This window comes from Schistocerca nitens, chromosome 3 (genome assembly GCF_023898315.1).
Source record: "Schistocerca nitens isolate TAMUIC-IGC-003100 chromosome 3, iqSchNite1.1, whole genome shotgun sequence".
NCBI lineage: Eukaryota > Metazoa > Arthropoda > Insecta > Orthoptera > Acrididae > Schistocerca > Schistocerca nitens.
Genome location: NC_064616.1, coordinates 368,855,708 through 368,877,498, shown reverse-complemented (window position 1 = coordinate 368,877,498; position 21,791 = coordinate 368,855,708). Strand labels below are relative to the sequence as shown.

The 21,791-nt window shown below is 39.5% G+C and overlaps 1 protein-coding gene across 4 annotated transcripts in view; it reads left to right on the top strand.

The window, feature by feature from the left end:
• The window catches only part of LOC126248314 (F-BAR domain only protein 2-like), a 330,016-nt gene that overhangs the window by 233,765 nt on the left and 74,460 nt on the right, over nt 1–21,791 (top strand). For all 4 annotated transcript variants that reach the window (XM_049949189.1, XM_049949191.1, XM_049949190.1 and 1 more), the window contains exons 15-16: nt 1,846–2,001; nt 3,540–3,672. In XM_049949189.1, the coding sequence (XP_049805146.1) occupies nt 1,846–2,001; nt 3,540–3,672 (289 nt within the window). The remainder of the gene's footprint in view (nt 1–1,845; nt 2,002–3,539; nt 3,673–21,791) is intronic.

The following is a 21,791-nucleotide window of genomic DNA, read 5'->3' as shown; positions in this document are numbered from 1 at the left end:
ATGAATTACTATTACTTATATTACTTAAGTGCTCCATAATTTCCAAATATACACTCCCCTTGGTTTTTAAAATATTACCTATGGTGTATTTTTACTAGGAAGCCTGAAAAGGAGAGATACGAAAACAGACAAAACAGAAGAAAGGAATGCAAGGTTGGGTACAATAGACACTTTTCACTTATTTGTAACTGCAGTGCTAGAGTTGTTGTTTCTGGCTCCACCAGTTGACTGGATAGTCATAATGCTTGGCTATCTATCAACAGTCAAATCCCAGTTCAAACGAAGACAGCATACTCAGACTCATGAAATCAGTAGTAATGATGTCAGAAGATGACGACAAACACTGTCTCCCAATGCGTTATTACTTCTGACACCAAATGTAATGGTGTAGTAATATCCTTCCACTACTGCGATGAGGGAAGGATTTCATAGGTCAGTCAGGGTAGTATTGTTGATGTCCCACATGGACATTGTGATTTCAGTGAACTGATGAGGGAGACAAGAGTCAGTCAGAGGTGAGGATGGCTGCAGCAAGATAATTGGACTTCAAGAAAACTCTCTATTATTCATCGAACTAGAGCAGATAGAGTTGCACAACCTCATCCGGTGGGAGCACCCTGGCACCAGTCCAAGATGTCTTCATATTACTGCAGTATAGGCGGTTGTACCTAAGTTCATGCATGCTGTTGAGAGGTAGCATGATAATGTACTGTGTAGTACCAGCTGTGAAACTATTGCAACATTCTTGTATGTTAGAATATCTGCACTTAGCACAGAGGCAGCAGTGGCTAGGTGTAGCCTTCACTATATTCCACGGGTGGCCCAACAGCATCAGATCTCAAACTCCAAGAAGGGTGGCCTATGACCAACTGGAGCAGGCTGTCTGACCCGACATATGGATCTGCTGAGCGTTTTGCTGACACATTGTTTAACTTCTCTGACCCTAGTGTGTGAGTGGCAGGCTGAGGCTGATGTTGATGTTGATGCCGATGACGACGATGACAACAAGGGTGACAGCTGTCTAAAACATCGGGCGAGGGGGGGCTATCCAACAGCACAGCAGCCACCTGGTTATGGTTACCAGCTTGAATTTGCCTGGTGGCTTCATTGGCACGTACAAATGAGGCCCCAGTGACTGTTTGTTTGGCTGTCGGTCATCAGGTGACAGTGGTATGCACCACCAATTCATGCAATGCTACATAGAGTCGTTACCTGAGTCTTCCCACGTGTTGACATGACATGGGGGGTGGTTTTCTGGTTTTCAGGTCACTGTGGTCAGCTGCGGGCCTTCATGGCAGTAAGTGGATGACAATGTCCTGAAATCCCTTGGCATCATGGTGTTCCATATGCAGAAAACCACCAGTTTATGCAGTTACTGTAGCTTATTTTCATTACTACTTCAGTGCATGTTCATAATTTCAAAACATATCAGTGTTTCATTTGTTTCTCCGTGAAGATATCTTGAGTTTAATTGATGACAACTGTGTTGTTGTGCAAGCTGAATTTAGTCTCTGTACCAAAATATCTTGAACTCTATATTAATAGCACTACTGTTCAAAAAGATCGTTATTAAAAACCAGTCATAAGTCATAAATTTTACCCAGTGGTATACCATCAGACCAACTTACTGAAAGGACATTGGTCATAATACTGTTATGTATATGTAACTTTTAATTTTGTTGTGTTGTTATTACATGGTATTGATGACTCTTCTGAAATGAATAAGCATGCAAAATAAAAAAAATGAAGGAGATATGCAATGCATGTAATGGAGGGAAGAAGCAAAAGGTTGGAAGGTAGACCAACGTACAAATTTTGAGCTAAGTTATTGTATTTCTGTTCTAGGTGCCAGGTGAAGTTGTCTGGTGACATGATGCTCTCATTCCCTGCTGGAATTGTGGCTGTGCTAGCTAACAATCCAAGTCCTGCCCAATTATCATTCCGAATTCGTAACACTCATAGGCTTGAGGACATGCTGCCCAATAAACAGCTCGTCACAATGTAAGACTATAGTGTTAGTTAATTGTGATAAAGATCAAATGTCAGTTGTGTATGTATGCAGTGAAAAACTTTTTTACTGTTTGCTTTTGTACCATTAAAATGTTCTGCAGTATGAGAAAAACTTGAGCTGTGCAATTTCCCATTTGATGAGTCTATTTACATTATAGTTCTCAGAAAAAAGTTGTTGTTTTTCACTTTGTTCTTAATACTATTAAGCGCCTTACACCTCTGTCTGTTTAGTAATTAGTTTTCTAAAAAAATATTAGTTATATTTGAAACAGTGGAGGAAAAGACAGATTACTACTTACCGTAAAGAAGACACACACAATTAAAAGACACACATGGAAAACCTTTCGTTCACAGCCTTCATCAGTAAAAGTCAGTCTCTCTCTCTCTCTCTCTCTCTCTCTCTCTCTCTCTCTCTCTCACACACACACACACACACACACACACACACACACACACACACACACACACCTCATGCACATACGACCAGCATCTCTGGCTGGAATATATTTACACATATTTATCAATACAGGAAATGAAAATTATAATGAACTTTACAAATAATACTTCCTGATTTCCTTAACAACCTCTTAATAAATTCTTTCATGTAATGTACTTTGGGTCTTGCCATCTTCAGATCCAAACTTCCAGCTTCTGAACTAAAGTTAAATGTCAAAATATACCATAGCAGTGTGTCAACTGTCAGCTGAATGCATGCCGGTTAATGTCAGATTTTGTCATTTTCGTAGAATAAAAATAATTGCTGTTGCTGATAAATGCTACCAGTCATGATTATATCCATGATACTATTGATACTATTGACACTATATGTACTGAGACATACACTGAAGTGCCAGACCATTATGACCATGTGCTTAGTAGTATATATGTCCATCTTTGGAACACAGTACAGTAGTTATTCCATGTAGCATGAATTTAGAAAGTATGTGGTAGGTTTCTGAAGGTATATGGGACCAAATATCTATGCACAGGTCACGCAATGCCCCTGAATTATGGGTTGACAGTTACTGGGTGTGGAGCTGGTGCTCAGTAGTGTCCCAGCTTTATTGTGTCATGTCAGGATCAGGATCAGGTTATTCATGACTGTGTAGGTAAAATAGCCATTATGAATTGAGAAGGGCAGACTGTATGACAGTTTGTGGTTTCCCTACATACAATCAGTTTACTTTTGAGGCAGTATCCAAAGGAAAATGAGGGGCTAGTGCCAAAGAGTAAGAACCAGTGTTCTCTCCCCTCTGTATTTTTTACTCCTCCACTTGTAACTGATGGGTTGAGAATCCCATGGTGTGATGCAAACATAAATGCTGGTGTCAAAACCTGGACAAGAAACATTTATTTTGTGTGTTGAAGACTGTTACTTGTTATTTCTGTATCTCGACTAATTTTAAGAGATTTCATTTTTTCAATATATGTAACAAACTCTGTAAATAAGGCTAAATTTACTTATGATCTATATGCAGTATCTGTTTTTGAAATAAAATTTTGTGTCACTATTATTTGCTGTTTTTCAGAGACTCTGCCCAGTCAAGTCACGACAGTACAGTATTTGATTTCAACATGAATGCATTAACAGCTCTACTTCGAAGGCAGTCGGATCAGAACCCGTCAGCATCCTACTTTAATGTAGATATTTTAAAGTACAAGGTTGGTATTATTACTGCCTTTATATTTAATCCAAATATCACATTGGTGAACTAGAAATTTAGTTGTGGTTTGATTTTCAGAAACATAAGTAGTGAATATTGTGTGTTTAGTACCTCATTAGGCTGCGGTGACAGTGGCACTCATATTGGTGGATTCTGCCAACAGCTGACATTGCACAAAGATTGGCGACCTTTTCAAATCAGTACGCCACTGTATATGTGATCATACTAAAACTGATTTCATCAACCAAACCTGCCGGCCGGTGTGGCCAAGTGGTTCTTGGCACTTCAGTCTGGAACTGCGCGACCGCTATGGTCATAGGTTCGAATCCTGCCTCGGGCATGGATGTTTGTGATGTCCTTAGGTTAGTTAGGTTTAAGAGTTCTAAGTTCTAGGGGACTGATGACCTCAGATGTTAAGTCCCATAGTGGTCAGAGCCATTTGAACCATCAACCGAACCTACAAATTTAAAATGACAGTTGTTGAAATCCAAATCAGTTTGATTTCTTCAGTCACATCATCTGATGTTCTCACAAGTGAAATAGGGATTGTGATAAAGTGAGAAGTTTAATCTCGGAAAGAATAAGTTTGTGGCTTCCTGAGGATAAAAATATCATAAGAGGGATATAGTTTGGAATATATGGACTGAAATTCCAGGTTAATAGGAAAACACAAGCAGGCAAAAAACTTTATCGAAATTTTAGGTGTAAATTATAATCTCAAAAAATTACTTTTCAAGTTTGAAAGATGATGTTTCTTACGTTTACAGTTACTGTCATAGACCTTTTTTGGGTTATGGTTGATGGTTATTAGCAAACGACAGATTGTTATCAGTGCTTCCTCGTATATCTACGCCACTGAGGTGGTGATTCTGGTACATGAAGTGGTGTGCAAAAGTGGTGTATTTGTTTCCATTTCCCAGTTCTTTAGATTTTCAGAGTATCTTACACTTGTGTGCTGAATGAATCACTTAAGGTTAATTGATGTAAGTCTGCACAATTTCAAATAAATACAGCAAAATAGTGTGTTCATAATCTTATTTTTCAAGCTCACACTGAATCATCTAAAGTATGTAACACAATGTTTCTCCTTCCATCTCACACAAGTCATCTCTGGAAAGGAAGTACCATTTTGTTCTACAACAACCACCACCACCACCACCACCACCACCACCACAGCGCTAGTATCACAGCTCCACACATTTGCACTAGTCTCTTTAGTTCATTGTCTCTCCACTGTCTCCATCACAGCCGGATTGTGTTGTATTAACATTTGTCAGTGACCATTCAGAAAGTTTAAGACGATCTCTGACTGTATCGACTGTGAAGTGCATATTGAAATATGGGTTTTCAACACAAAGAATGTTAAACCAGTTGAAATTTATCAATTTGTGGAGATTTATGGTGAAAATGTAATGACTGATTGCTTGGTGAGAAAGTGGGTGAGACAGTTCAGTGATGAACAAAAGTGTTCATGGTGAAGCACAGAGTGAGCAGCCTTCTGTTGATGGTGTGGTTGAGAAAGTGAAAAAGAGACTTTGTGAAAACAGTCAGTTCACAATAAGAATGGGCTGTGAGAGATTCCACCAATTTAAAAAATGTTTTTTTATGAAATTGTCACAGATCACGTACATTATTGCAAATTGTGTTGCTGTTTTGTTCCGAAAATGCTTACGGATGTCCTCAAAACGAAGAAACCTGGCAGTGCTTTGACATTTCTCATCCAGTACAATAATGAGAGAGATCAATTCTTAAACAGAATTGTGACCAGTGATAAAACTGGGGTTTGTCATGTCAATCCAGAATCAAGACAACAGCTGAGAGTGAAGTTACTCGCGATATCCCAAAAAACAAAAATTCAAAACAATGTTGTCAGCACAAAAAATCATGAGAGCTGTGTTCAGGGACAGACAAGGCATTCTGCTTCTTGAGTTCCTTCCCAGAGGTGAAATTGTCAATACTGTATGATACTGTGAAACAGTGAGAAAACTTTGATGCACAGTTCAAAACAAAAGGCATGGAATGCTCAGTTAAGGTATTGTGTTGTGTTGTTAATGACAATGCACATCCCCTTTCTGCTGGTGTCACTCAAAATCTTACTCAACAGTGCAGTTGGGAGTGGTTCGAACACCCGCTGTCTGACTACCACTTGTTCTAGAATGTGAAGCATGATTTTGGAGGAAGATGCAGAGGAAGGCATTTTGATTGCAAGGTGTAAAGTTTTGTTTGTTTCCTGCTACGATAAATTTCTAAACAATGGTGGCAGCTATGTAGAACAATAGTTAAAGAAATGCTATTTCTTGTAAAATTAAGGTTGGTTTTTTTTTTCTTTTTTTTTTTTCCCTCAAAACAAAAGTTTTATGAGTTTTTTCCAGAATAGTACTTACTTTCTAGACATGCCTCATATGTTCATAAAGCTTGTTTGATTATTCCAGTAAGTGAGGACAGTGTGTATAGTACTTACCAAATTCTTTTCAAGACAAATGCAGATGCATTCGGTATCTTTTTAACAGCAAAATCTGCATCGCAACATTTGTCTCCACTCGCAGAGGTGTTAAGGTATCCTTCCAATCCTAAGACATTAAAATGTGATCTACGTCATCCATAGAATAGATCCTAATGTAACATTACCTTCTTGACCCCACTAAAAACTGATGAAGGGAATCGGATACACTGTGACAAAGCTGTCGCACACTGCTACCAGGCGACATCTAGCAACAGCATCTGGCAGCTGTTGTATGTGCCACTGTGAATGCAGTCTTAGATGTGCATAAATCCTCATCTTAATTTTGCAGTTATTTGGAATAGTTAATTATATAAATAGTTCTTTAGTTCTCTTGCAATTGAGGAGCTGTGTCTTCTAAGGGTGACACACTTAAACATGTAGATTCTTTTATTACGGTTACCTACAGTCGTTGTTAGTAAAATTGCATATAGACTTGCATTATTTGGCAACAGAATGTATGCAGTTAGCTGTGAGGTTCTGTTATGTTCTGATCATAGTCTGCATCAGCATATGTGAGATATTCACAATAAATGCACTTTGTGAAATTCAGACAAATGAACAGTTGCATGTTTTCAAATATGCAGTGGAACCTCGTTAATACATTTTGAAAGGACCGTAGATTTTGAACATCATAGGTGGGAAAACAAGCTATGGAAAAATACGTATGGTAATTATTTCTCTTTTGTTGGTGAAATTGTTGGAGTATGGGTACCATACTTAGGGTAATATTGAATCTCATGACGCCACATTTCCTAATATGCTATAGCAATAAATTATGATTCAAAAAGCCCTTTTTCAGTATCATGTTCAGAATATCAAACCTATAAAATTTCACAATTACATCTTAGTATACAAGAAAATATGCAGACATTGGCTAAATCCAACATATCAGACTTCTATCAGCTAACTGGAATGCAGGAAAGTCACATAATGTGAGAGCAAACTCTCTAGTGTCCAAAATACGTACCTGGCCTGTGATGAAGAAAAAATAATAATACACTAAAATTGCAATTTTAACTACACTTCTCAAAACAAATGAATGGCATTCATTTAGCATCTCTTCATTAGTGATTCGCTACTGGTAACGGAGTAAAGATTGACATTTCAACAAGCTCTCAGTGTATTGTGCATATTGTTAGCGTAACTACATTATAGAATGATAAGATACACTGCATAGTCCTGTCTTCACTAAAGTTTCAAAAATACATCAATAGTTGACTGTTTCTTTTGTCCTAATTTTAATATTGTATTGTCTGTCTAGATTAATGTGTTCATCACCTCTTCGTTGACTTCAAAACTCAAAACACTTAACTGTGTCCATTGCTTTAGTAGATTTTAACATTGTAGGAATCATTAAAGGTTCTGGTTCATCCTCATCTTCACTTTTCTCTTGTTTCTATGCCATCTGTTCCTTCAGCAATTCTTCAGTTTCATGGGATGACAAGTAGCAACACCCTCAACACAATCAACATATTCATTGAAGTTACGACAGTCAGTGTTTCCTTCTTGCCCCATTATTTGCTGCCATTGTTCAGCTGTAATTATTTAGTTTTCTGACACGGTGTCTTCTGTAATTTCTGGTATCCGATAAAAGCCAGCCTTCTTGAAGTGGTTTGAGATTGTGCTCTCTTGCAAGGAATCCCAGGTATGTGTTACTAAATGCATAGTGTCCAAGGTCATAACTGAAGGCAAGCCAGCCGCTTCTGTACAAGAATCTTCCTGTACTTTTGTTTCAGGCATTTTATAAGGTCTTGGTCAAGTGGCTGAAGGTGGCTTGTACAATTCGAAGGAAAGAATGCTGCATTTGTATCAAGAAGACACATTGTATGTTGGGGATGCGCTGCACACTAGTCAATAAACAGGATGGTTTTTCTATTTCTTACACTCAAACTTGCATCCCAGGTACTCAAGGATTATTTGAAAACAGTTGTTGTTACCCACACTCATATTAGGTGTATATTGACATGGAAATTTCTGCACATTTTTGAAACATCGTGGACTCCTCTCCTTTCTAGTAATTAGTGGCACCAACTTTTCTCTTCCACTTTAGTTACAACATAATAAAATATTAGCTTCCCTTTACTAAACTTTCCACCATGGTGTTTTTGTCCTCAGAACTTGAGAGTTTGTCAGACAGGAGGTGAAAATGTAAGCATGTTTCATCTGCATTAAAAAGTCATTGGGACTGTACTTTTCTCTGATGGAAGAACATTTTTCCATGACTGAATAGTGTCAATGTTCACACTTCCTGCCTCACTTCAAACACATTTATACACAAAATTACGTCTATTCTTGAGCCTTTTAATCCAACCACTGAATGCCTCGAAATCTGGGAGTCCCAAATTTCATGCCAAATACATTCCTTCAGCATGAACGACTGTATGCTCAGTTAGAATGTTCAAACCAAAAGTTTGTTTTATCCACTTTAGTAGCATATTTTCCAGTTCTGGAAACTGACTGTCACACACTCATTTGTTTGCCATTTCCTCCTTTCAAACGTGCTGCTTTAATTATTGTTTGCATGCTCACTATTGTGTTTAATGTTGATGGGAGACTGTTCAGTTTTCATGCAATATCAACATACTTCATGTGTGAATTTTTTTCCACTTCTTGAATACGTTCCACTTTTCTTTGTCTGTAAACTGTGTCACTGTCTTTTTATCCATGACAAACCGGTAGCACAAACAATGTCGTGGACTAGAAAAAATTATGAAAGAGGCCATCAACTAAGTCAGTCGAGCGCTAAATACGAACAAAGGAGACCAGTGACTGAATTACACACAGTTCAGTTTGTGTGGCCGCTACAGTAGTCTGAAGTTGTTGGAGATATTATCAACATATATGAACTAGCATTGCAATGTACTGTATTTCTACCATAGCAAATTGATCTGTATGAGTTGCAAAGTTGTTAGCACTGACTACAACCATCTGCCTACATATTTCTGCACCATGCGACCATGAACATCCTACTGTCACAATTCTCAGTGGTGAAAGTTGCAACAGCCAAACAGTACCAATACTGCCAAACCTGAATGTGCTAAACAGGGAGGGGGAATGCACAAAAGATTCTGTTTAACATGTGTTTAATTCAGTTGGGACTGAGACTTCCAAAAAGGAATGTACTATGCAGGTAAACATGGTAATAAGAGATGTATTAATGAGAGTCCACTGTATGGGTTTGTGAAAGGCTTACTGGCCACTCCAGGAGATTTCAGCACACATGAATCATTGACTTACCAGTGTTCTGTGGAATGTGTTGACACAGTGGTTAATACTGAATATTTGTATTCAAGAGACATTAGTCTCCTTTCCTGGTGTATGGGCTACTTTTTCTGTAGTTTTTATAAATCATGTGAATACTGGAAAGGTTAAAGACGATGGGCAATTTTTTTCCAAATCCATGCCCAATTAAAGGTAGCGGCCAGTGTAATAACCCAAGTATAAAAAAGAATTTAAACTCTAACTTACTCTACTCCCTCTCACCCTTGCGTTCTCAGTGATCCATCAATAAGCATCCATTGAGTGGCAATGATTATCATAGCTTTCATTAATTTTTACCTTAATGGACTGGTAAATATGTTGATATGATTATTGAGTGTGTTTAAAAATTACCAGACTAAAACAACCACTATAGTCACCTCATATTGGCCACATAAACAACAGGACACTTTTTTGTTGTTGATATATCTCTCTTGAAATGTGTTCTCTGAAAGTATCATTGATACCTCATAGTGAGAACATCCCTACTGAAGTCGAGACAAGATTCATTTGTAAAGCAAATGGACAGTACATTATTAGGCATTATTGTCTTTGCCAGATTTATAAATGTCACTGTTGTCCAAAAATGTGTATATAAGTGGAATACCTTATGTAATGTGTACACCCATTATTTGAGACACTCTGAGTGTGATGGTGCAATGGTTAAAACAATGGGCAGGAATTGTGAGGCTAAGGAAATCAGATACCCAGTTGTTTGTCTTAATTTCAGTTTTACGTGGGTACTGTAAATTGTTTCAGGCAAATGCTGGAATTCCTCATTCTTTCAGACTTGTTCAAATTCATATCTATTATCATAAATGAGATTTTGAAGGCAAACATCATTTCCATTCTCCAATATGCAAGGCCCCCCCCCTCCCCCAACACACACACACACACACACACACACACACACACACACACACACTCACACACTCTCTCTCTCTCTCTCTCTCTCTCTCTCTGCGTTACATGGCTGTTATGTGGTAAGAGAAGCAAAACTAATACACAATGATTGACTGTACAGTTTATTCAGGTACAGTTGGAAGTATTAGTTTTACCCAGGTGGCATTGTTGAGATGTAACATTATTGTTATAAGATTTGTCATTTGCTGCTGTTAGTAATAGATCACCTTCCAGAAAGACTGTTTACAATAGATTGCCAGCGTTTTGTCCTCATCACAGTTCTGTCTGTCATGACTTTGATGAAGTTCTTTTATTGTATTTGTCAGCTTCAGGTCTCACACAGTGTATCAGGATAAGTTTTGACATCTCATTAAGTTGGCAGATGATTTAAGCTGGTTATATAATACTCGTCGGTTGGCACTTTCATTACAAGGCAGCCTCTATGTTGCTCACTAAGGCACTTCTAGAATTAATATGACCAAACAGGAGTAGAAAATGCTTAGATTGAGCCTGTTCTCTAGATTGGTTTTGAAACACAACTACTATCGAGAGTATGAAGGTTTCTGTGTGGAATACAGAAGCTACAAGCATTGGCATAATATACAGGGTGTATCAAAAAGAATCATCCGATTTGGCACATCTACACTCCTGGAAATGGAAAAAAGAACACATTGACACCGGTGTGTCAGACCCACCATACTTGCTCCGGACACTGCGAGAGGGCTGTACAAGCAATGATCACACGCACGGCACAGCGGACACACCAGGAACCGCGGTGTTGGCCGTCGAATGGCGCTAGCTGCGCAGCATTTGTGCACCGCCGCCGTCAGTGTCAGCCAGTTTGCCGTGGCATACGGAGCTCCATCGCAGTCTTTAACACTGGTAGCATGCCGCGACAGCGTGGACGTGAACCGTATGTGCAGTTGACGGACTTTGAGCGAGGGCGTATAGTGGGCATGCGGGAGGCCGGGTGGACGTACCGCCGAATTGCTCAACACGTGGGGCGTGAGGTCTCCACAGTACATCGATGTTGTCGCCAGTGGTCGGCGGAAGGTGCACGTGCCCGTCGACCTGGGACCGGACCGCAGCGACGCACGGATGCACGCCAAGACTGTAGGATCCTACGCTGTGCCGTAGGGGACCGCACCGCCACTTCCCAGCAAATTAGGGACACTGTTGCTCCTGGGGTATCGGCGAGGACCATTCGCAACCGTCTCCATGAAGCTGGGCTACGGTCCCGCACACCGTTAGGCCGTCTTCCGCTCACGCCCCAACATCGTGCAGCCCGCCTCCAGTGGTGTCGCGACAGGCGTGAATGGAGGGACGAATGGAGACGTGTCGTCTTCAGCGATGAGAGTCGCTTCTGCCTTGGTGCCAATGATGGTCGTATGCGTGTTTGTCGCCGTGCAGGTGAGCGCCACAATCAGGACTGCATACGACCGAGGCACACAGGGCCAACACCCGGCATCATGGTGTGGGGAGCGATCTCCTACACTGGCCGTACACCACTGGTGATCGTCGAGGGGACACTGAATAGTGCACGGTACATCCAAACCGTCATCGAACCCATCGTTCTACCATTCCTAGACCGGCAAGGGAACTTGCTGTTCCAACAGGACAATGCACGTCCGCATGTATCCCGTGCCACCCAACGTGCTCTAGAAGGTGTAAGTCAACTACCCTGGCCAGCAAGATCTCTGGATCTGTCCCCCATTGAGCATGTTTGGGACTGGATGAAGCGTCGTCTCACGTGGTCTGCACATCCAGCACGAACGCTGGTCCAACTGAGGTGCCAGGTGGAAATGGCATGGCAAGCCGTTCCACAGGACTACATCCAGCATCTCTATGATCGTCTCCATGGGAGAATAGCAGCCTGCATTGCTGCGAAAGATGGATATACACTGTACTAGTGCCGACATTGTGCATGCTCTGTTGCCTGTGTCTATGAGCCTGTGGTTCTGTCAGTGTGATCATGTGATGTAACTGACCCCAGGAATGTGTCAATAAAGTTTCCCCTTCCTGGGACAATGAATTCACGGTGTTCTTATTTCAATTTCCAGGAGTGTATATTTCTGAAACTAGTAAACATATTCAATGAATTTTGTTTTTGATGAATGGGAAACTGAAAAAGGTTCATGCCATCATCTAATGCTCTGTGCAGTAGGAGGATCCTCACCATATCTAGTACGAAAATCACACTGAATAGTTGCTACAGATAAGCACTGCACAAGTCGTTGAACACAAAGTGCTTTCTGTTGTCCGGACACCATTTTTGCTAGAATTGAAGTGCGTGCACACTGCTGCTACATAATGGGAACCATGTAAAACTCAAGAGTTCGCTCTTTCCAATAGTATGTTGTGCACACGCATATCTCAAATAACATAATAGTTAAGATTTTTTTAAATCTGATGATTCTTTTTGATACACCCTGTGTTTGTCATTTCTATGTTTATTATAGTACCAGAGAAAAATAAAATCTCAGCATTATTCCTTTTGTTTAATAAAGATATTGAGCATACCATTTATGCCATGTATGTGGGCATATCCTGTGTCTTCACAGGGTCCTGTGTCTTCACAGGGTCATCATATTAATCGGGATTTGGCAGTGTTAATGGTAGAGGGTTGCTGGAGGCCCTTCTTGTTGCCGTACACTTGGTGGATGATTGAGACCCTCAGGATAGTAGTTTGCAGCTCAGGAAGGAAGGCCAGTCTGTACTTACGTGTTATTGTCAGAGACTTAGAGGATTCGGTCAGCTGCTATTGAACACTGTATAACCAGCTACTAATCATAGCTCATTTTGGCATTAATGACAATAGCTGTGTGGATTCAGAGGCTATCCGCTGTTACTGAAAATAGCTGGTTGTATTGGTTATGACAACTAGTCTCTCACGTGGGATGGAAGCACAGCTTGAATTTTGCAGCATCATACCCAGAAACGATTGCAATACTCGGGTTTAAAGCTCACAACGGGAACATGCCATAGGTCGCTCCGACTCACTTTAAACTTCACTTGGTGAAAGGATTATGGAATAATGGAACACCTATTTTGTCTTAGGTGCCAATACACAGTAGTCTATGAGAAAATGAAAGAGAGAGTTTTGACACCATGTACTCAGTTTGTGCGTGCAACACAGTAAACCAAACAAGTTGGCAGTTTTGTGGCTAAGAGTGTACTTTCAAATTTTTGCACTCTGTGTTCAAATTCAATTGCATGATTTTTGTCATGTAGTTGTGTGATATCACTATTTTTTTTATGACATCAAGTGGGATTATTGAAAAGGAGAAATAAGGACTTCAAATATTACTTAAAATAGTCTTTTTCATTGCAGATCTTATATAACCTTATGTAATTAACAATAATTGAAAATGAAAAAATATAAATTGAATCATGCGTTCCTCAGGAATGCATGTATATCATAACATAAAAACTTTCAAAGCCTAAAAATTCAGATGCATATGCCACAGTTACCTTTTTTTGTGAGAGAGTCATTGGGATAAACAACCTAGTTAACGTTGCTAACTACTTCACGATTTGGCGATAATTTCACGGCACACAAAGCCTGTCAAAGCAGCTTCTCAAAAGCTGGAGCCTGCAATTGTTTAAGGATACAGGTGTATGTTTCATTAATTGCATCACTTCTACTTGTGATTTCTGTTTGCGGGTTGCTGAGAATAGGGCACTTCTGTAATGGGCAAATGTGATTATTCACTTGTTAGTAAAAGTATATGTTGTTGCCTTGACAGAATGGCATACCTTTTTACGTAATTACTTTTAATGAACGTGTTGATATTCATGGAGAATCAAGCCATCATATATGGAGGGATAGCTTTATCCATCTCATGAGTCAGTACTTTACATAAATGCTCCATTTTTATGTAAGATCACAAAACTTTGTCCAAAAAATGATGATAGGTATATTTTGTGAGCATTCCAGATTCTGTGATAGTTGCATGCACATTGTGATGTCAATCCACTGACTGGTTTATGTCTTGCTGGACTCAAAGACCAAATTTGCCACTGACTTCCAGAAGATAAACAAAAACTGTTAGTAACAGTTTTGCAGAAATTGTTAATCCATACTGGGTAGTGTAAGAGTGCATAAGCTCACAAGTACAAAACAGCTGTTGTGATGGAGGACCCAAGTGACAAGTAGAGGATCGACTTGAGATAAATAGAAAATGATCAATTCGTGGATGTTCGATGGTTTCACAGAAGCTAGAATCGATACTACATGAGCATTGTAACAATGAGCAATGACTGCGGCAACCTCATTGTTGTCAGAAAATTTTGAATTTAAAACCTCAAACATTTCTTTCAATGGTATTTACAGAAATCAGCTGCATAATGTCCCCCATTACACCAGCACTAAAGACAGGTGTATGTTTGACGAGTTATTGGAAATGGCAGAATTGTTTGAGCTCCAAACATCCACCATCTGTTTTTGTTATAAACACAAGTCAAACAGAATGTGTGACATCTCTAGTAAGACAATGTTATCATTTTGAAGTGAGAAAGTTAAAAAAAAGATAGCAGTTGGCCAATTGAAACAAAGAAATCTAGCATCAGTTTTTCGACAAAGTTTTGTGACCTCATTTAAAAATGGAGGCACTTCTGTACATGACTGACTCGTGGGGTGGGCAAATGGATCTCTCCTCATATGATGTCATGGTTGTTAATGAAATTGGAATATTGATGTTCATTAAAAGTAATTCCACCAAAGTGTGTGTCAGTCTGTCAACCCTATGACGTATGCTTTTACTGAAAGGTGAAGAACTGCATTCACCCTTTACAGAAGTCCCCTATTCTCATCATACAATGAACAGAAATCACAAGTAGAAGTGATGCAATTAATAAAACACATGCCTGGATCCTTAACTCTGTGGTAGAAAGCTGGGGTTTAGTAGATCCCACGGCCTGTAGTTTCATGTATAACACCAATATGGAGGCACGGTCACTGCTGAGGTTCTGAATAGATGTCAGTGGCGTTTACCCAAGTGCGCTCCATGCATTTTCCTCATTTGTGCCCCAGAATTTGGTGTGTAAACATCTTCGTTTTGTCCATTGGGGTCTACTGCACCCCACCTTTCCCAGCTGGTTGCCTGGATTTTCAACACTGCTGCACCAGGTGTAAGTGACAGATGCTATTTAGATCCATAATACTATATCATAATACATTATTACAACAGTCTTATACTCTCTAATGTAAATAACAATTGTTGCTTTGTAACTGGGTCACTGGTATTCGTCTGTTGGATTATATTTTAGATGTCATCATATGGATGGGAAAGTGCTAGGCTGAAGGAGCTACTGCAAAATTTGGAGGAAGAGGAGGAAGAAGCCGAGAATGAGGAGTATCACCAACTGCATGAACCACTACCTGTTGATGATGGGGGCGAGGAATCTGATGGCCAAATTGGAGAGAGTGAACATGACACTGACTCAAATAAGGACGCCACAGACGATAGAATCGACGGCCATATCAAATGTGACAACTTCTACCACAGAAAGGATGACGTTACCAAGTGGATGAAGAATCTTCCTGGCCTGCAGAAGGTTAGGTCATCATCTTTGAACATCAAAGAAGCTCCTGGACTGACGAGAAATGCAAGGAATGCAAAGACTCCCAAGGAAGCCCTTAGTCCTTTTGTTACACCAGAGATTGGTCAGATCATCGTCTACTGCAGCAACAGGAAGATAGAGACATGTATTGAAAACTATAATACCAATACAGATAGCCTGTATGGAAGGGCAGCCAAATACAGGGTCATAGCTCTCCTCAGGGTTCTTTATCTAATGGGGGGTTCAAAGCTTGACAAATGAGTGTGGAAGCTTCTGGGCCACCAATGGGACTGGTGTTCAGATGTTCCTCCTGATGGTGACGCGTCTGATTCCTCCTGCACTGTCTCAGGTTTGATGATCTCAGTACCCGGCAGGCTCGGCATGCACAGGATAAACTCTGTCCAGTCCATGAAAGCATCAACCAGTTCAACAAGAACTGCCGGTACAGTTACATCCTCGGTAGCAGCATTACGAGTGACGAGAAACTAGTGTGTGTCTGTGGCCGATGCTCTTTCATTCAGTACATCCTGACGGAGCAACTCCCCATCTGATAGCCAAGATATCTGGATTGGGAATGAAGCTAATGACCGACAGCTGGTACTCTAATGTTCCAATGGCCACTAAACACGCACACGAGCACAACACAACATTGGTTGGAATGGTTAGGAAAAACAAAAAAGAAATCCCTAAGGCACTCATTGAGACCACTGGCCATCCAGTCTGCAGCAGCATGTTCAGATCCAGTAACCAGATCACATTGGCGTCCTACTTTCCTCCTATGTTCCAAAAAAAAGAGGAGGTTGTGATTCTTCTCTCCACCTTTCACCGCAATGTTAATACTAATGAATCAACTGGGGACAAGAAGCAGCTTGAAGTGATTACCTACTACAATAAGACCAAATGCAGTATTGACACCATCAATCAGTTGTGTGGAACTTTCAATGTGAGCCAAACATGCAGATGATGGCCACTCAGGATCTTCTTCTTGTAACTCAACTCATCTGGAATCAATGCGCAAGTGATCCAGTTCTGCAACTTGCCTCGAGCGACCCTTACACATCCACAATTCCTGAAAACCCTCGCCTTTGCCCTTCTTTGAGGGCAGCTTTACAAGTGCCAGGAGGCATCCAGGCACCGTCCTAACCCTTCGCAGCAGTCCCTCAAGAGCTTCATTCCTAGTTCCAGCAGCCAAGCTGTGACACCTCCTCTGCCAAAAAAAGGTGAAGAAGAATTCAAGGTGTGGGCCATGTGGCTGAAAGGCGGACAGAAAAACAAACTACATATTCAAAGCGTACAGTCAGTACATTTGTCTTTTCGAACATTCAACCTTCCTTTGTCCCAACTGCGTCATAAAGGACAAACACAGGCTCAGATATAGAACTTGGATGTTTAATGTATCTTGGATTTATTATGTAAGCACTAATGTGTTCATTGTCAAATGTTATAACAGGGTGTATACACTCCGGGACAACTGGGAAATTCGGGAGAAACCCGGGAATTTTTTAGAATTCTGGGAATTTTTCATTGTTTTAGTCTGGAGTTAAATTTTTGTAGTTTTGACTGGTAAGAACTGGTAGTCTAACAAGGAATTTTAATGTGTTCCTCTACTGCAGCATAATATTGCAGCAATAAAACATAAAAGACAGAATAAAACCAAAATAAAACTTAAGTTGTGAAGGAAATGCGCCATTTAAAACAACAAAACACAGTGCACACACAAGCACCTGCCTGAAAAGCAAAATGTGTCAAAGGCTTTAGGACGAACACAATAGAATACTTCGTAACAGCCAACTACTTCCAATGAGCATGATGTTGTAGCTGTTTACATTAAGTTCGTTTCGAGCAGTTGCCAGCGGGCTCATGCACATGTGCAGTTGAGTTGCATATGAGCAGTACCTTCCACTTCTGGCTACTGGAAGTGTGGCTGCAGCAGTAGCAAGAAGCATTCAGACTACCCAGAAAACATTTTCTGGCACGCCTAAGCGCATGCACTGAGCAGTCTCGGCTGTAGTGGGGAGGGGGATAGTGACCCGTGTTTATGTTTAGTGATTTTGCTACTTTCTCTTAGTTTGCAGTTCACACGTCAAATGAAGACAAAACGGATTTCTATGTCTGGGAGCTATCAAGTGAATTAAAATACATTTACATAATGACAGAAGGGTAAAAGGTGTTATTATTAGTTTCAGTTTTCTGATTCTATTTTATTTCCACATTTTTGGCAGTCAAGCATTAATTGCCTTTCACATCAATGAACTTATTTTTGTCAACTTGCTAAATAAATGCGACTTCTATTAATCTTTTCTGCAGACGCAGTATATTTATAAAAAACGAAATGTTTCATTCCACGCTATTGGTTAGTATCAACTGTTCACTGAATTTCAAGTGCACATTTTCATCTTCTGGCACGTATGGCATTATGCCATACTAAAGAACTAAACATGAGATAATACAGTACCAGTACTCAAAGAAAATTTGCAACCCGGAAAGGCCACTGAAAAGCTTAGTATCAGGTTGGGGCCTATTTCATTGTAAATCTGGACACATGAATGTGCCCTTTAAGCTGAATTATGCATTTTAGTATTGTTTATGGAATTCCTGTGATCTTGACGTATCCTCTGATGTCCTATTTCTTTTATGATGTCATGAAAGAACTCTTAATGCTATATGTGAAGGAACATATGGGCTTCCTACGTTATCGTAGCTGTCCACACGCAGTAATGCCTGTTTTATGCCACTCTCTGGAAACTGCTGAAACAAACCCACGTTGAAGAGGTCCTGGCAAAATATTGCGAATGGTTCTTTGAAAAGCGTTATTTTCAAAGAAAATTTACATTTACACATGATGAATTATGTTACGTATGAGAATGTGCAATGAATTTCTTAAATCACAGAGCATTTGACATCTCATTTAAAACTTAACACTTTCAGTACCAATCACATGGAATAATTTTGAGCACAGACATTAATGTCATTGTTTAAAATTTCACTGGCGCATTTGTGTGATGTATCTTAAAGTGTAACAACGCTAAAAAGACCAAAGTTATATGTGAAAGCTTAGCTTTTCTTGTACGTTATTAATCTGCAAGATCAATATTATTCATGAAAGCTCAGCTTTTCTTGTAGCTACACAATGTACATTAATTTAAACCATTAACTTTTCCTATTTGTGTGTTTACGCTACTTACGTGATGTTGCTGTTGGCTAATTGGCTGACTACATCACACGTCCTATGCTCTGATTGCTGTTATTGGCTGTCGAGATGACGTGACATGAGCTATGATTGGCTTACAAAAGTGCATTGCAATCATTATTTCAATGCTTCGGAAGTTAACGTGCTGTGTTTGGTGGAATTCGAATTATTCTTTCGTAATACAAAAATATGCAGCGTACACGTTGCTGCACATCAAAGATCTTTCCAAAATGGGGTCCCCCCCCCTCCCCCCCAACTTCCCCTTTTCTTTGTTTCTAAAGTGCCGGGAAAGGTAATTCTACACTGGTGTATAAAACCTTTACCATTCAAAGGATTGATGTTTTTACTGATCCTAGGGGAAACTACACTGTCGCTTATCATGGAAAAAGTTTATTTTCATGTGGGAAAAAGTGCGTTTTTCGCTGGGAGCTCCAGGAAAAAGCCGGAATTTTCTTTTCTTGTCTGCGTATACACCATGTATGAACATAAATCAGTTGTTCATTGTACAGTGTTATGAAGACATGTAATTTGTTCGTAGTAAAATGTTCAGAAGCTATAATGAAGTGTTAAAAAGAAACAAAACATTAAAAAAAACACAGTAGTAGAGGTCTTACATGGAAAATCAATGAGACAGGATAGTTGTAGGCGTTGGGGTGTATTGCACCCCACCTTTGTGTTGGTGGTATAGGATACACCTTTCTAACATAGGGTTAACCAATTGCAGGCTCCAGATTTGAAGAAGATGCTTTGATATGCTTTGTTTGCCATGAAATTATTGCCAGATTGTGAAGTATTTAGGAACATTAACTTGGCTGCTTATCCTAATGATGATAACGCTTAAAAAGAAAAAGGTGACTGTGCCATATATGCCACACACATTGCTCGTTGTGCTCTGAATTTTTATGCTTTCTTTTGTAAAATATAAATTGTAAACAGTTATTTCTAAAAACACAATTTTTTTTATTAAATTACCGAATTATTTTGGTTACTAACATTGACGTAAGTTCTAACTTTATAGTCGTGTTTTTTCATTCACCAAATTACTTTGTATGTTATGTTATCCTTTACTAAAGTCTGTTTTTCATTACTGACTTTCTGGAATTTTCTAAACATAACTTAATGCATGCGTTGTATTATTACTTTATATAATTGACTTGTTACTCTTTTAAACCTGAAAATTTTGTTTTAACTGTAAATACACTCATGAATACATTATTTCAAAAGAATTGTGATGTATAACTCTGTTAATGAGATAGTGTATATACAGTCAGTATACACATAATCTCCAGTTTTTCCAAATAATATTAAATAATGAGTAATAAATGTGAAATGCAGTCATATAACAACACAATACTCAGTACAGTGTATCGAGTAATACATTAAAAACTGTGCATCTCTTACTCTTGTAAAAAAATCCAAGGCTTTTGCATTACAGGTAGCTGGGGCTCTGTGCATTTGCACAGTGTTGGATACTGGCATTGTCAATCACAGTAACCAAATTTGGAAGAGGTATGGCAATAGCTTGTTTGTAAATTCTTGTACACACTGTATATCATTCTGCAGTGTTACTCAAGCCTATTGCTCATTTTCCAGCACATTGACCTCACCTGGTTCTGGTTTACATACATTTTGTCAATGTAATAAATTTGGGATGCTCCACTATCTCAAATTTCTTGCATTCCTATTAAAAATACTGTTCTTGCAACCACAATATAACTTCTTTCCATAAGTAATTTTCTCCCACCATTCCCACGTTCTTTAATATTCGTAAAATTGTCCATTGCCTGTTATTAGGAAATACGGTGTCTGCTGCCAGGTATTCACCTCTCGAATGTATATTGAATATTGTGTGATGTAAACCATTCTTAGAAGGATCATCCACATCACCTGCTTCTTTCTTATGATTGCACACTTTCCTGGTGATTTAAAAGATGCGGATCCAATAATTTCATACTCACATTCACTTAAGTGGATATACACTGTAAGGTTCTCATTCCTACACCACTCATTTCAGCTGCTCTTGCCATGCACCACATGGAGGCGTGTTGCCCACTTCCAAATGTCTCCTGAAGAAATTGTTTATGTGAGCACTACAGCCATAGTTTTTTGTGTAACACTTGGTAGTTTTCCGTTCCATCGCCCATAACAGACACTTCACAACCAATATGCAAGTCAGTGCATGCACACTAAAGTGAAAGTCAACAATAAACATTCAAAGCACTCTCAGCGATGTGTGATAAAAGACTGAAATCGGCAGGATGATGCTGCTAGTTGGAGCATCATATCGTAACCGCGTTGCTACTGCACACCTTTGCCATCATGCACCTTCTTAGGTGCTCAGAACTCTAGTCATATGAGGTTGATAAGAGTCTGTCAATAAGGCAATGGCGTAAATGTGTCACATAGTGTAATCATGTGTTGTGCCTTGCATGCAGCATACGGAGGGTGACAGCAGAAATGTCTTTGTGACTTTGCATTATGTGGAAGATAAAGGAACACTTCAATATTTGACTAACACCGTGCTTAATGATGTGGGGAAAACTAGATTCCTTGGTGTGGAAATGTTTGACAATGTTTACTGTGAAAACTGGGAAATAAAAAAAGCCAAATAAAGGCAGTCTGTTCAAAGGTCGATTATGTAAATTCTACTGCTGAGTAATATTTAATCCTTTTTTTGCTCCATTCTGTGCAGTGTGACATG